At 36.0% G+C, this 14789-nt stretch overlaps 1 protein-coding gene and 1 non-coding gene across 2 annotated transcripts; both read left to right on the top strand.

Annotated features, from left to right (window-relative positions):
- The first annotated feature begins 515 nt into the window (after positions 1–515).
- Positions 516–12704, top strand: LOC129894353 (probable serine protease EDA2). The gene is made up of 12 exons (XM_055970010.1): positions 516–742; positions 2055–2180; positions 4562–4717; positions 5174–5356; positions 6805–6921; positions 7373–7426; positions 7504–7575; positions 8867–9072; positions 9203–9297; positions 10185–10259; positions 10813–10896; positions 12412–12704. The coding sequence occupies exons 1-12, from the start codon at positions 578–580 to the stop codon at positions 12525–12527; spliced, it is 1449 nt and encodes a 482-aa protein (XP_055825985.1). The 5' UTR covers positions 516–577; the 3' UTR covers positions 12528–12704.
- On the top strand, positions 3574–3711 carry LOC129898101 (small nucleolar RNA snoR83). Its single transcript, XR_008769017.1, has one exon. It is a non-coding gene; the product is annotated as a small nucleolar RNA snoR83 (small nucleolar RNA).
- Positions 12705–14789: the final 2085 nt, after the last annotated feature.

Raw genomic sequence — 14789 nt, 5'->3', positions numbered from 1 at the left:
ACTAAAAATTGGGAGACCAAAGTGGTAAGGTGGAACAAATGATACAGTTTGTGATGTTTTAACAAACTACAAAAAGAATTGTTAGTCGCTGCGTATCAGTCGGTTCAATTTTAAAATTTATCGATTATCGATTTATAGATATGTCAAATTATTATAGAATTATTAAGATATTGACTTATCGATTATCAATTTAATCATTAAAATTTTTTGAACTAGCAGTAGATATAAACTTTTGACCAACCCTAATATTGGATATGAAATTTTTTCTAAGGGCATTTTGTATATATGATATGAAATTATTATTTACCAATTTAGATTTTTTAAATTATATTTTTTTCTATAAATATGAAAATTCTATATTAATTTTTTTTAACTTTTATAATTCATAAACAAAATATCAAAACATCCTAACTGATCACATTGATAAATTGTATTATCTCCATAATCCCCTTATAAATAAATATTTGAGATTATAAATTTTCAAATACAAGATAAATTTTATAAAAATTCAATTATTCTTCAATCCAAAGCCTTTCTTTTGTGAGCTCCAAAGAGACGTAGCAGCAGAAACAAAACGATGAAGCTAACAATCTTAGCTTTACATGTTCCTTTCTTCTTCTTATCACAATTGCTTACAATCTCAAACGGAATTTCAACTTCTCAGCTTTTTCTTCAGCAAAGCAAGTACTTAACCAAAGAAGAACACTGGTTCAATCAGACACTTGATCACTTTTCTCCTTACGTAAGTAATTATCCTCTTTTTAAAAAAAATTGGGGACGGAATTATAAGCGAATGTTTTCGTAGACAATCAGTCGAGCTATTGGATTCTCCAATCCTCTCATGTGTTTTCTTCTAGACCTATGTTTGTTTTTTGCAAAGGGGAAAGCCCTTTTTTTTTTGTGAAATCTGTTTGTAGTTTTAGGGAAAAGAGGGTTTGTTAAGTATTGTATGATTTTAGCTTATATACTATGTTTAAATTTGATTTATGGAAATTTTCTTGTGTTATGTTGAATTTTGTGTCAGGGAAGAATTTGTTTTGGTTTCGCCTTTTTTTTTTTTTTACCTAGTATTTGTTGCTGGTGGATGTATCCCACAAAATTAGTTGACTTGGTCCCTGTTGCAGGTGGGAGTTGGCCGGTATCATGCAAAATTAGTCGACATTATTGCGGGTGGGAGTTGGTAGGTATCCTCTAAACTTAGTCTATCTGATACATGTTGTTGGTGGTGGGAGGTGGGTGGTACATATTCCGTAGAATTATTCAATGTGGTATCTGTTGGGGGCGGGAGGTGGCAGATATCCCGTAAAATTAATCTACCTGGCACCGGTTGTTGGTGGGAGGTGGCACATATTTCGTAGAATTAGTCAATGTGGAATCTGTTGCAGGTGGGAGGTGGTAGGTATTCCACAAAATTAGTCGACCCGTCTCCTGTTGCTGGTGAGAGGTGACAAGTATCTCGTAAAATTAGTTAACCTAATACATGTTACTGGTGAGAGATGGCAAGTATCCTATAGAATTAGTCGAATTGCACGCAAACTTGGGTTCACTGTTTTTCGTAGAAAAACTCATGATATACCCTTGAAATTATAGTTTTTAGTTAAAAAAAACGAGTCTTTTAGATGAATTCTTGTTTTTGATATACCTATGTTTTTCATGTAGAGCTTTTGCAAAGGGGAAACCTTTTTTGTGAAATCTGTTTGTATTTTTAGGAAAGAGAGTTTGTTAAGTAGTATGATTTTCGCTTATATACAACATTTAATTTGATTTATGGAAATTTTCTTGTGTTATATTGAATTTTGTGTGATGCATTTTTTGGGAAGAATTCTCTTTGGGTTCGCCATTTTTTCTTGGAAAAAGTCATGATATACCCTTGAAATTGTAGTTTTTAGTGATAAAAATGTTTGCTTTAGACGAATTCTTGTTTTTGCTGTAACAAGTTGTTGTGATTTTTTACTGATGAGGGACAAACAAAGAGGTAAATAAGGGAGAGGGAGGGAATTTACTACAGTAGATTGGCCTATTGTATAGCTTTAACTCGGTGCTGCAATTTGTAGGATCATCGCACATTTGGACAGAGGTACTATGAGTTTCTTGACCATTTCCGAATTCCTGATGGACCGATATTTTTGAAAATTTGTGGAGAATCTGCATGCAGTGGGATACCGAACGATTACCTCAGTGTAAGTTGATAGTCCTTACTTCTGATACTATTCCTAGTGAATGCATTCTTAAAATTCTTGTTTCATCCTTTGATTTTGTTTATCAGGACAGTTGGTCTTTGTCATTGTCCCTTCCGGCTTTCCTGTTTTTTTTTCCTCCACTCCCCAACTCACTATCTCCCCTTTTTGCTATGGGTGGGGTTACATTGCGGTATGAGTTGGAAAAGGAAATGGGAAGGAAAATGTTCTTCCATTTCATGTCTCCTAGGTTCTTTAGGCAACATTTGGAAAAATGGTTGATCTATATGTATTTTGTATGATTATATCTTGTTCCACATTTACTGCAATACTGGTTTTATACTTAAGGATCACTACTAAAGTTTGTCAAAATGTTTTCATGGGAGTGTTAACTCAACTATCTCAGTTGATATCAATTTGAATCGAATGTAATGCTTTTTTGAGTTAAAGGAATCAAGTGCCTCTCACCTCAGCATTTTCATATTATGTCCTCGTTGTGGCGACTTATATGTTTGACGAGGCAGCGTGTCACAAAAATTCCTCTGTCGGTGTCTTTGATGCTGAACAAGCATTGGAACAACAACAAGAACAACAACAACATACCCAGTGTAGTCCTACACGATGGGGTCTGGGGAGGGTATGTACGCAGAGCTTACCCGTACCTCACGGATGTAGAGAGATTGTTTCTTGTTTATTTTTTTGTGTTGGGTAAGTAAGTAGAAAGAAGGGGAGCCTTGGAGTAACTGGTAAAGTTGCTGCCATGTGACCAGGAGGTCACGGGTTCAAGCCTTGGAAACAGCCTCTGGCAGAAATGCAAGGTAAGGCTGCGTACAACAGACCCTTGTGGTCGGGCCCTTCCCCGGACCCTGCGCATAGCGGGAGCTTAAGTGCACCGGGCTGCCCTTTTTTTTAAGTAAGTAGAAAATATTGTCCCAAAAGCATTTGTGTACAATATAGGCAAACACTAAGGGGATCAACGTGGGGGTGGATGTGGGTTGTGTTATGGAGGAGACAATCAGTGTGGAATGCCCTTATGGAACTTGTGTTTCCTACTTCCTCTGGGAAAGTCGTTTTCCTTATTTTTTTGGAACTTATTTTCTTTCCTGGAGAAAATGTTATCCAAAAATTTTGATCAACCAAACATAGAAAATTGGAACACAAAAAATGTTTTCCTCCATACCAACACACCCTAATACTCTGGATATAATTTTTTTGTATGGTATAACCAGAGAACTAAAATTTATGATGCCTGCTAGCAAAAAGTGAAAAGGCCCTGACATATGTACATCATTACTGAAAATGATGAATTTAACTTGTTTCATATCTTAATCTATCAAACCAAAGGTTCCGTAAGTCTGTCAGGGGAGAAAGATAAGTTTCCAGTATGGCATTCATAATCCTAAATAAGCTGAGTTATAACAAGTGCTTATTTGATTCATGGGAGACCTAAATCAAAATCACAAATGGACGTTTTGCTGATAACACCTTGCTCTTTTTTCAGGAGGCGTTTACTAGTAACTATTCCCATACAATGTTTTGTGCATTTTTGCAGTGTTTCCTATTTTTTTTTTTAAAAAAAGAAGGAAAAAAAAGAGAGATTAGTCTCTAGTAATACCCTTCAGCCTATATATCACTTCTTTGTCATTTTAAAGTACTATGATCAGATAAAAATCTTACTTCAATGAAGGATGTAGTCATGTAACAGTAACCTTCTTCACGCTTTTTTCTTTTTGTCAAATGTAACTTTTATTAAGGTTTTGAAGATTAACCCTTTCTGAAATCACCACAAAACAAGCTTGTAAGGTGTTGTTTTGTGATCAAAGTTTTAATGAAAATGGTCCAGTTTTTGAAATACTTCTAAAATAAAATCTGTGTCACTAAAGTCAAGAAGTGGCATTGTACAAGTTTTAACTTACTATTTAATTTCAAAATTGTTAGGAAGTTTTATCTAAGACAGTCATGTTTTCGGTTTTTATAATTAAGGTGTAAGGATATGTTTGTCATTTCAGATGCTAGTATCTTTATCGCTAATACAAAGTACTCGTATTCCACGTCATGTCTGGTGTAAAATAATACAGGATTTCCTACATAAGTTACGTGGAACGTGATTTTATTTATATGAGAAACAAAAATGGTAACCGAGCACCCACGTAATAATGCAGATTTTATGCCGAGGTTATTTTGAATCGAAACAACCTTGGAATTGAATTCCAGCTGTAGTATTCTGGTTAGCTGACTCAATACAAGCACATAGTGACTTGTCATGTGGAGTCATGGAAGGCTAAAACCATTAGTTCACTTTCTTTTACTTGGTTTGGTTTGAGGACTGGATGGGAATATGTACTCAGCCTGAAGAAAACTTCTGAACCTTGCATGTCTAACAGGTTTTAGCGAAGAAGTTTGGAGCTGCTGTCGTTACTCTTGAGCATCGGTATTATGGGAAGAGTTCACCGTTCAAGTCCTTAACAACCGGGAATCTGAAATATCTGTCATCAAAACAGGCACTTTTTGACTTGGCAGCTTTCAGGAATTTTTATCAGGTTGGCATGTTAATCCTATTTCCTTTATCTGTGGTAATTTCTTATCAATTCGAAGCATGCCACTTCTTTTACAATCTATCTCGATAGCTCGTGGGGTTACCTAACTGCTATCTCTAATCCGATAGCATGACAATAGTGGGATAAGTCAACCTCCATATTTTGTGGCAACATCCCTTGGTATTATAGCACTTGGCTTAGAACTAACTTAAAACCTGAAGAGTGCATCTGTCAGTGAAATGCATCTTATGTAAGTTCAAAATGACAATGAAATAATTAACTTTAGGGAAACATGAATTGATGAGCCTTTTTTTTGTTTGCACCTTAAAACTAACCATGTCTTCATGTACGTATATAAGCCATATGTTACATCATTGATTTAGTTTTCCACTTGTCAACTCCGCTTCTTACCCCTTTGCATACGAGTTTTCAGTGGATAATATTTCTGATATGTTGCAGGAGTCCTTGAACGTGAAGCTCAACAGATCCAATATTGAAAACCCATGGTTTGTCTTCGGTGTTTCATACTCAGGAGCACTTAGCGCATGGTTTCGGCTGAAGTTTCCTCACCTAACCTGTGGAAGCCTCGCAAGCTCTGCAGTAGTTGAAGCAGTTTACAGCTTCTCAGAGTTTGACAAGCAGGTAAAATTGTGCTACTTTGATTGTTAATATTTATGCAGTTTTCTTCTTATCAGGAATACATGCTTAATCAGAGAATCTCTTTTGGATGTTTTTCATTGTATTTCTATCTTTCTTAGGTGTTTTTTTGGATTGTAAAACAGTTTTTGTGGTTTATTTTGTTTTTGGACGGGAGACTTGGTTTCCTTATATGGTCTTGGGCAATCCTCAGTTCACCTCATGAGCTAGCTTTTGGGGTTAAGTTTGGTCCAAGGTTCATTTCTTTACATGGTATTAGAGCCAAGTCCATCCCAATTCTTGGTTACCCGAGCCCATAATATGTTAATATGCTCCAGTTGGCAGGTTTGGGTGTCCAAGGGTGTGTCAAAATTCTCACATTGGTTCTGGATGGGTGATTTGGTCTCTTTGTATGGTATTGAAGAATCCTCATCTCGTGAGCTTGCTTTTGGGGTTGAGTTAGGCCAAAAGTCCTTTTTGTAAACAACAACATACCCATTAAAGTCCCACAAGATGGGCCTGGGGAGGGTGAGGTATACGCAAACCTTACCCCTACCTTTGTGGGTTAGATAGGCTGTGTAAGATTAATTGTCCTTATAATTAGCCTTTTGGCTATGCTTTGTTTTCCTGAAAACAATACTTTCGTTTGTAACAGTTGTTTTGTTTTCCAGATCATACAAGCTTACTGGAATATTCTGTCAAAAATTAATGGTACTAATAAAAGGGAGAGAAAGAAAAACAGGAAAAATAAAAAACACAAGTTGTCCTCAAATCACTCAAGGAGGAAGAAGATCATTTGAGAATAAAGCCCTCTTACTCTCTATACATGTCTGAAAGTGAGGCTATATAAAAGCTCATGTACTTTATAACACATAAATCTCAACCACCCTCCCCATGCATAATTAGAGGATATTCTGTACTGGAAAATGCTTGTGTTGCAGTCAAGCCACACACACTAAACAATGTGACTTAGGTGACCTAAAAGCGCTTTCCGGCCTCTCTTATAAAAAACACACACACAGTGTCCTGCCAGTTGTCTCTGCTTCCATTACAACCACAATGTCTAAGAAGGAATAACTGATAGAATGTAAAGACTGATACTCTATATTCCTCCATAATACCAAAATATTTCAATAATATCTTATTGAAGAGGGGGATTCTAACAACCTTTCTAGTTATTACTTTAGTACATAAATTACTTTAATTATTCAAAACCTTCAAGTTTCAGCGGAAGTTTAATGCTCCAAATGGGAGTAGCAAAATGAAAATTGCCCAAACATTTGGTTGGGTAAGCTAGAAGAGGAAAGACTTTCAGGAGAATAAATCCCCCCAAAAGCTTACAAGAGAATAGACCTAAACACCCTGAAATTGAGACACTGTGACTGAGAATGATTGCTGTTTTCAGACAATTTCTTAAGGATCAGTGAATTTGACTCCAGATTGTCCTACTACAGGTTGGTGAATCTGCTGGTCCAGAATGTAAAACAACATTGCAAGAAATCACCCAACTAGTAGAAGCAAGACTTGCATCAAATCCCAAGGACATTAAAGGGTTGTTTGGTGCTGATGAGGTATGAAACTTGTAAATTTTTTTGTTTTTTATGTCGGTTGTGGTTGTTTTTGTGATTTCCTTAGTTTCTCCTAGAAGAGTTCTCTGATATTGTCCTCTCAATCACCTAAAGCGGCATGTGGGTGAAGATATCCTTGTCAACTCTGGAAACTAATTATCACACTGCGTTGCTCTTTTCATTTTTTTCCTAGAAGAGTTCTCTGAAACCCTTAACACCTGTGGCGACATATCAGTGACGATATATGCAGAAATGTGGGCTGCTGAAGACTGTCAGAATAATGCATTAGCAGATTATTGTCAATAACCTGTAGAAAAACTATACCATATCGTTGACATCGAGCTTATCACTTATTTCTAGGGTTTTACATCATGTTCTCAACTAAGGAGAGGATACATAATTATTTTTGCTCTCTTTTATTAGTTTAACAGACAAAACTTTTGTTTTCTTGCAGCTGAGAAATGATGGTGACTTCCTGTACTTTGTGGCAGATGCTGCAGTTACAGCAGTATGTATGAGACACTCATATGATATCCTCTATTGAATGTTTGTAATTTTCCTAATTGAAAGTTTTTGATGTTTTAGTTTCAATATGGAAGTCCAGACAAACTATGCATCCCACTACTTGAAGCAAAGAAGTCCGGGGAAGATTTAGTGGTATGGTTTTGTTTGTTGCATCCCTCCCCCTCCCCTTCCCCTACCGATTATTTGTCTTGTTTACCAAAAGCCGACTTGACCATTATTTAAAGTGAAAACAGGACTGATTAATCCATTTTTTGAAAGTGAAACGTAGATGTTTACAAAGTAGTGAAAGCATTCCAAGGTTGAGTATAGAAATTGTTTGGAAAGTTAATGGTAAAATTTGTTAAATTTGACTTGTCAAAAGCAGCGTTATCAAAGGTGAAAAGCGCAAAAAAGCTCTAAGGTCCATTGGGGCTTTAAGCGCTGAGCGCAAATAAAGTGTGGGCTTTAATGAAAAAAGGCGCAAAGGGAGAAAAAGATACAAATATATATGTTTAGTCCAAGACCAATAATTATAAACATGAATGACAAATATATGACCAAAGAAATTGAAAAAAAGGTATGATAAAGTGAAATATCAATTGTTTAGTGTCACTTCTTCAAAAGAGGATCATTGGCAAGGAAAAGTTTGCCTTAGAACCTTGATGACCACACTGAAGCGCACATAAAGCGAGGCGAAGCGCTAAACATGTTTTGAGCCTGACTTCAGGGCTTAAGCGCGCCTTTGACAACACTAGTCAAAAGTGAAACAAGGCATTCATTTAGGAGAACCTTTGTTCATAGTTTACACAAGCATGATCTTGTATACAATGCAAAGACAAAAGTAGAACTTGCACTAGCATTGCAACTCAGCTTTTGGAGATGCTTGCTTGAACAAACAATAAACATCAGACACATTTCTTTCGGAAACCTATCAAAAATATTCATGAAGTGAATTCTTCTGTACAAGGAACAGAAGTTTTGTTAGAGTGGATACCCATATTTATACAGTTATGCCTTTGTATTTTTGTAGAACAAGTAAGTAGTTAACAAAACACTTAATAAGTTATTAAAAAGTAATTCTCCGCCTGCACTTGGATTAGGTTCTGACAGTGTATATTATTATATTGGGAAACAACATGAGTAGATATTCACATGGATGTTTATGTTCAATAGTTCCAAAAATGTCAAGTTATCTCTGTCAAAAGTTTCCTTATTGATATACTGTTATATGCTAGCTTCCAGGAATTTTTCCTTTTAGTTTTGTTTGTGTTCTGCAGTTAAAAAAAGTACTTCAGCTTATTTACAACTCCATTGTCTGTGATCAGAACATCATGTTAAAAGATCCAATCACCCAAAAAGAAAAAAATAATACATTTTGTGAAAGACGTCGCCAATTTTCTGTTTCTTTAATCGTTTATCACTTTATTCTATTTCTTATCTGCAGAATGCATATGCCACCTATGTAAAGGAGTATTACATTAAGACTTTTGGGGTCAGCGTCAAAACCTACGATCAGGAAAATCTGAAGAACACTGCTGTAAATGGTGATACTTCTGACCGCTTGTGGTGGTTCCAGGTCTGCACAGAAGTTGCATATTTTCAGGTTGCACCCTTGAATGATAGTATTCGCTCTTCTAAAGTTGATACCAGGCACGTGTCTTTACTCTTAGAAGTATTTAAGCAATATTTCCTTGCTTAGTTTAACTGCTCTATTTCCACTTGTTTAGTCCAGTGCGACTCTGGTGAACTGACTTTATAATTCAATAAATTCATCGTGCAGATACCATTTGGACCTGTGCAGGAATGTCTTTGGATCCGGTATCTATCCTGATGTTGATGCAACTAACTTGTACTATGGAGGCACCAAAATTGCTGGTATCATTAGATAGTTATTTCTAGCAGTCTCATTACTGCTTTTCCCCCCAACTTGGTATATTTGTTAATAGGATATGCTTGAGTTATTTACAAGGAAAATAAAGAAGAAGGATAGATCTGCTGTCCACTCGGTTGCACGTACTACCCATGCTGTTTTATTTGCTTTGCTATAACCATTATATAGCTAAATCAAATTGTCTGGGATTACTTTATAATGGTCCCAACATTCATGGCACTTCCTGATCATTTTACAAAGTGATGACATCATTGTTGGCTTAAGTTTATTGCTTCTCTTTATGGTTAAAGTTAAGAAAATAATAAGTTCAACCAACTGAAAGGAAGGGGGAAGGGGGGGGGGGTTGCGATAAATACTTGATATAATGGCTGTGTTTTAGAATACGGGCTGTCTCTTTAATGGAAGATATACGTTTTATCTTTGAAAATTTTAAAACATTGTCTTTTGGGGGTTGATGACTCTCAGATTGGACTCAATATCTCATTGAACGTAATGCCTGGTAGTTGGAATTTGACCTTGTATGATACTTTTCACCTAGTTCTTGAGGTCCTTACTTACTGCTTGAACCTCTCATTCTATCATATGTTGTGTATGTCCTCTAGGCTCTAACCATGATCTGCATGCGATGGTGGGGTTTCGTTCTTGTTTCAATCAAAGAATAGAACATTTCTTTGACTTATCTTAGTTTCCATCGATAAATCTGTCACGCCATTTTCCCTTTGGCTTACATTTTTCATTCCTCAAAAAGTGTTGGCGAGGGTGTGAGCTCTAGTTGGATGAATAGTAAATCTGTTTTTCACTTAATCTTGCTTCAAATGCAGAACAGTTATGGAATTGCAAATTTCATTACGTTAAAAATTCATTTTGGCAGGGTCAAAGATTGTCTTCACCAATGGATCACAGGACCCCTGGCGACATGCGTCCAAACAGACTTCTTCCCCAGAGTGTAAGTTTTAGGCTGCTCTTATAGTGAAATTTCATGCCTGTCCATCGTGAAATTAGACTGGTCGAGTGTTGTACTCCAAGACAGATGTATGGTCTTTATTAATGCTTTGTTTTAGATCTGTTGAAGTAAAATGGACCATAATATCTTTCAAAAAATATGCAAAGAGTAAAATGGACCGTTCTTCATCCACAAGAAATCTTTTTATCATAAAGTAAAATTTCTATAAATTCAGGTTGGAAGGTGTGCTCTTTATTGAACATTCATCTGCTATCGTAACTTCATATATTTTCCTATAAATTTGTCTGTGACAATTGATAATTGGTTTATCTGCTTGATCTTGGTATCAATGGTTGGGTTATGTACAATGACTTTCTATCATATGATTCTCTCAGAGAAGTGTGTGCTTGAATTCACAGTGATGGATCACAAACAGAATGACCTTATGCTAAAAGTACTTCTGAAAGTGACAATTTTGTTGAGGCTTGAATACTCACTTTAAATTGTTGTACATCACGTCCTTTTCTTGTTTCTGATATCTCTTTTCAACTTTCAGTGCCTTCTTACATAATCTCTTGCCATAACTGTGGCCATGGAACCGACATGCGGGGCTGCCCTCAGTCTCCTTTAGTACCTGAAGGTATGCATATATCAGATCTCAATGTTAACTGTGTATAATTCACTGGTTTGGCATATCCACTAGTATACTGGACATGTATATTCTTACTTCAACCTCCATCTTTCCTTTTCTTTGTTTGCAGTTCTTTTATTTTTCTCTTAATTTGGTCTCTTTGGTCATTGCTACAATTATTATTCTTATTTTCTTTTACCTCTCTAATTATGTTGTTTTCAACTGACTCTGAACTGCTGCATGCATTGATAGCACTTGCAATACAGTGTGAAATTAATTGTGAAGAATGTCGATGGTAGAAACTGTAAGATCCTATCACCAAGGATTATCCTAAGGGGGTGAACAAGATGGCTTGTGGAAGGCTATAAGAATGACCAAGGTGTCAAAGAAAGTTGCCTTTTTCACTGGTTTGCAACGTGAAATGCAATCTTAGAAGGAGCAAATAGATTTTGAGCCTGTTTGGATTGGCTTATTTTAGGTGCCTTCAAGCCAACATAGCATTTAAGCACTTTTGTAGTGTTTGGGTATGACAAAAAAGTGCTTTTAAGCACTTGGTTTAAGCCAAAATAACAAGTATAAGCCATTCCTAACTTGTGGGTCCAAACAGGCTCTTTGCATAACGAGCATGGAGACGATGCAATCTGTATTTAAGTGCAATCGCGAATAGCTTCACTACTTTGACCTTTTCCTTTTGTTATTTGACAACATCCAGTTGGGTGTAATTAGAGATTGTGGCAGAGTAGTTACGACATTGAGGCTAAAGAGACTTGTAAAGGTGAAGGCAGAGTCGAAAGTAACTTTGTTGTCTTGTCTTTTTGGGCAATTTGTGAAAGAGGAATAGGAATTCAAATGTTTAAGGCATCGAGAGGGATTTGAGGAACATAAAAAACTTGCTCTTGTTTCATTCTACCATGCTAAAAAGATATTTTTTGGTATAAATAATTGGTAGAGGTTTGCTAGTAGAATGTGATTGGTCCAGATACACTTTTTATAAACTTTGATCCGTATCTGTTGATTAATAAAGCATTTTGACTTGTTAAAAAAAACTCAATGACCAAAGTTCCAGTTTATATGTTTTTCTTTCTTTAGTTTGTAATTTGTTTAATCCTATAAGTACTTTACAAGTGGAGTTTTTACTGACCCGGAATGTAAAATTTCTCCAACTTTTTCATACTTGGTGATGGCAGAGCATCCACACTTTTGTTCTTACAATTGTACATGAACAATCTCACAACAATAGTTGGATACGGTAAGTTTGCTCACCAAATAAAAATTAGTTGAAGTTAGCATCAAATTGGACAATTGTCTGAATATAGCTTCCGGTCTCCACACATGATGAGAACAAAAACCCGAGTAACTGTAGTGCTTTCCAATTCTAGAAGCTTCTTTGCACATCCCGTCACAAATTTTACCAGCATGGTTGTGTGCATTGATCGTCATTTTGTCTTAGAAATGATGCTTTGTGAAGTTCCTTTTGAAGAAATGAACCATGATGCATTTCATGACAATTCTTTCATATCACAGGTGATGCTAAGAATTGCAGTTCCCCTGATGCAGTTCGTAAAGTAAGGGAAAAGATTGTTGAACATATAGATTTGTGGCTGTCCCAGTGCCAGTCTTCAGGTTGGAGTTCAATGTGAAAACATCATCTCAGAGCTATACAAATTAACGTATACTTTATGTCCACTAATCAACAACTAAATAATGTACCTCGTCGTGGACAGATGTATAGTTGCTCATCCATGAACGATGTCATCTGTATGAGTTGATCTCGTGTACTGTGACTTGCTAATAATATGAAAAATTCTTCTTCTTGAGCTTGCTTTCTTAAAGCTCTGGTATTATGTAATGTTCCGTTAGCAGACCTATGGCTCACTGTATGACCATGATTGTAGTTGACATCGCATCATAATGGTTGTTCTTGTACCAAAAAAAACCTTGCTTTTTAAAACATGTATAAGCAGGATTTGTGTCAGATGACATGTATATAAGTTTACAGGACAATTTCTGTGAAATCACTAGTATTTGAAATGGACTTCACTTTCATAAAAGCCTGCAACTCACAAATAATTCTTTTGTTTTGCATCTTATTCTTTGAAAGAACTGTGATTTCACCTATTGGCTATTGCAAAAATGTCACAGGGTACCCTATTTGGACATCGTTATTTAATATGTTTCCACTTCTAACTTTTTTTTGGCACATAACTTCAGACATGATGTGTCTGAAGTTACATATGGGTGAAGTTCAAGCATTTCTTGCCTAAAGTTCAGGCAAATATGGTTGAACTTTAGTCTGCATGAACTTCAGCATCTACATCTTGGGACGAATTTCGATAGATGATGGGTGCAAGGGCATTTTGGTTAGTGGGTAAGAATGTAGCGTGTGATTTGTACGTTAGGTGCTCGTTACGAGTTTGAACATCTGTGGTAAGAATGTAACGTGTGATTTGTAAGTTAGGTGCCCATCACGAGTTTGAACATTTAAAGTGTGGTATTCAACTGAAGAAGGGGAAGGGGGCATGTTCATTATTCATTGAGTTTCAATCGTGTGTCTAACATTAAATTGTTGGATAGATGAGATAAACTCATTCAGTGACGTGAATGTTATAAGTTAGCTAGTCCTACATATTATATGAATAAAATTGAGGAGCTATAACTAATGTATTTCACTTGTTCCACATAGATCTTCCACTTTATTAAGATCAAGAAGAAAAAAAACTACTCCCACCAAAACCCTAAATAGTTACTAAAAATTTGACAAAAATTGTAAATAGAAGATGAAACAAAAGACACGAATTGCAAGTTCATATTCACATATATACATACACATACTCCTACCCTCTTGACATGCATAATTTGCAAACGTTAAAGAACCTGAAGATTCTTACGAATGATGAATTTTCATGTATTGCTTGTTATCAAGGCAAATTAATTGCCAGACCATCAACCCTGAAGGTTGGCATCGAATCTCCTGGCTTTTTAGAGCGTATACATGGGATATATATGGACCTATTCATCTACCTAGTGGATTGTTTAGATATTTTATGGTCCTAATATATACATCATCTAGATGGTCTCATGTGTGCCTCTTATCATCTCGCAACATGGCGTTTGCGAAGTTGTTAGCACAAATAATAAGATTAAGGCGTAATTTCCAGATTATCCAATTAAGGCTATTCATCTTGATAATGCCGGAGAATTTACATCCCAAGCTTATGATGAATATTGCTTATCAATTGGAATAAAAATTTAACATCATGCTGCTCATGCTCATACTCAAAATGGTCTTACAGAGTCATTTATTAAGCGCCTACAATTAATAGCAAGACCTCTACTAATGAAAACAAAATTGCCGGTTACTATTTGGGGTCATGCTATCTTACATGCAGAAGTACTTGTACGTCTTAGATCAAAAAATTATAATAAATACTCTCCGTCATAATTAGTATTTGGTCATTAGCCAAATACAACCCATCTACGAATTTTTAGTTGTGCGGTATACGTGTCAATAGCACCATCACAACGTACAAAGATGGACCCTTAACGAAGGTTGGACATATATGTTGGGTTTGACTCACCCTTCATAATTTGCTACCTTGAACCGTTGATATGTGACTTATTTACTGCTCGATTTGCAAATTGTCGGTTTGATAAAAAAAACTTTTCCGCAATTAGGGGGAGAGAAAAAGGAACCCGAAAGAGAAATTGCGTGGAAAATTTCATCACTATCTCATTTTTATCCACGTACTCGCATATGTGAACAGAATGTCCAGAAGATCATTCACTTACAGAAAATAGCAAATGAAATGCCAGATGCATTTACTGATTTGCAACAGATAACTAAGTCACGTATCCCTGCAGTGAATGTGCATGTCCAGATTGATATCCTAAAAGGACCATCT

Source organism: Solanum dulcamara, chromosome 7 (assembly GCF_947179165.1).
Source record: "Solanum dulcamara chromosome 7, daSolDulc1.2, whole genome shotgun sequence".
Taxonomy (NCBI): domain Eukaryota; kingdom Viridiplantae; phylum Streptophyta; class Magnoliopsida; order Solanales; family Solanaceae; genus Solanum; species Solanum dulcamara.
Note: the sequence above shows the minus strand (reverse complement) of the source record. Positions and strands in the feature narration are given on the sequence as shown.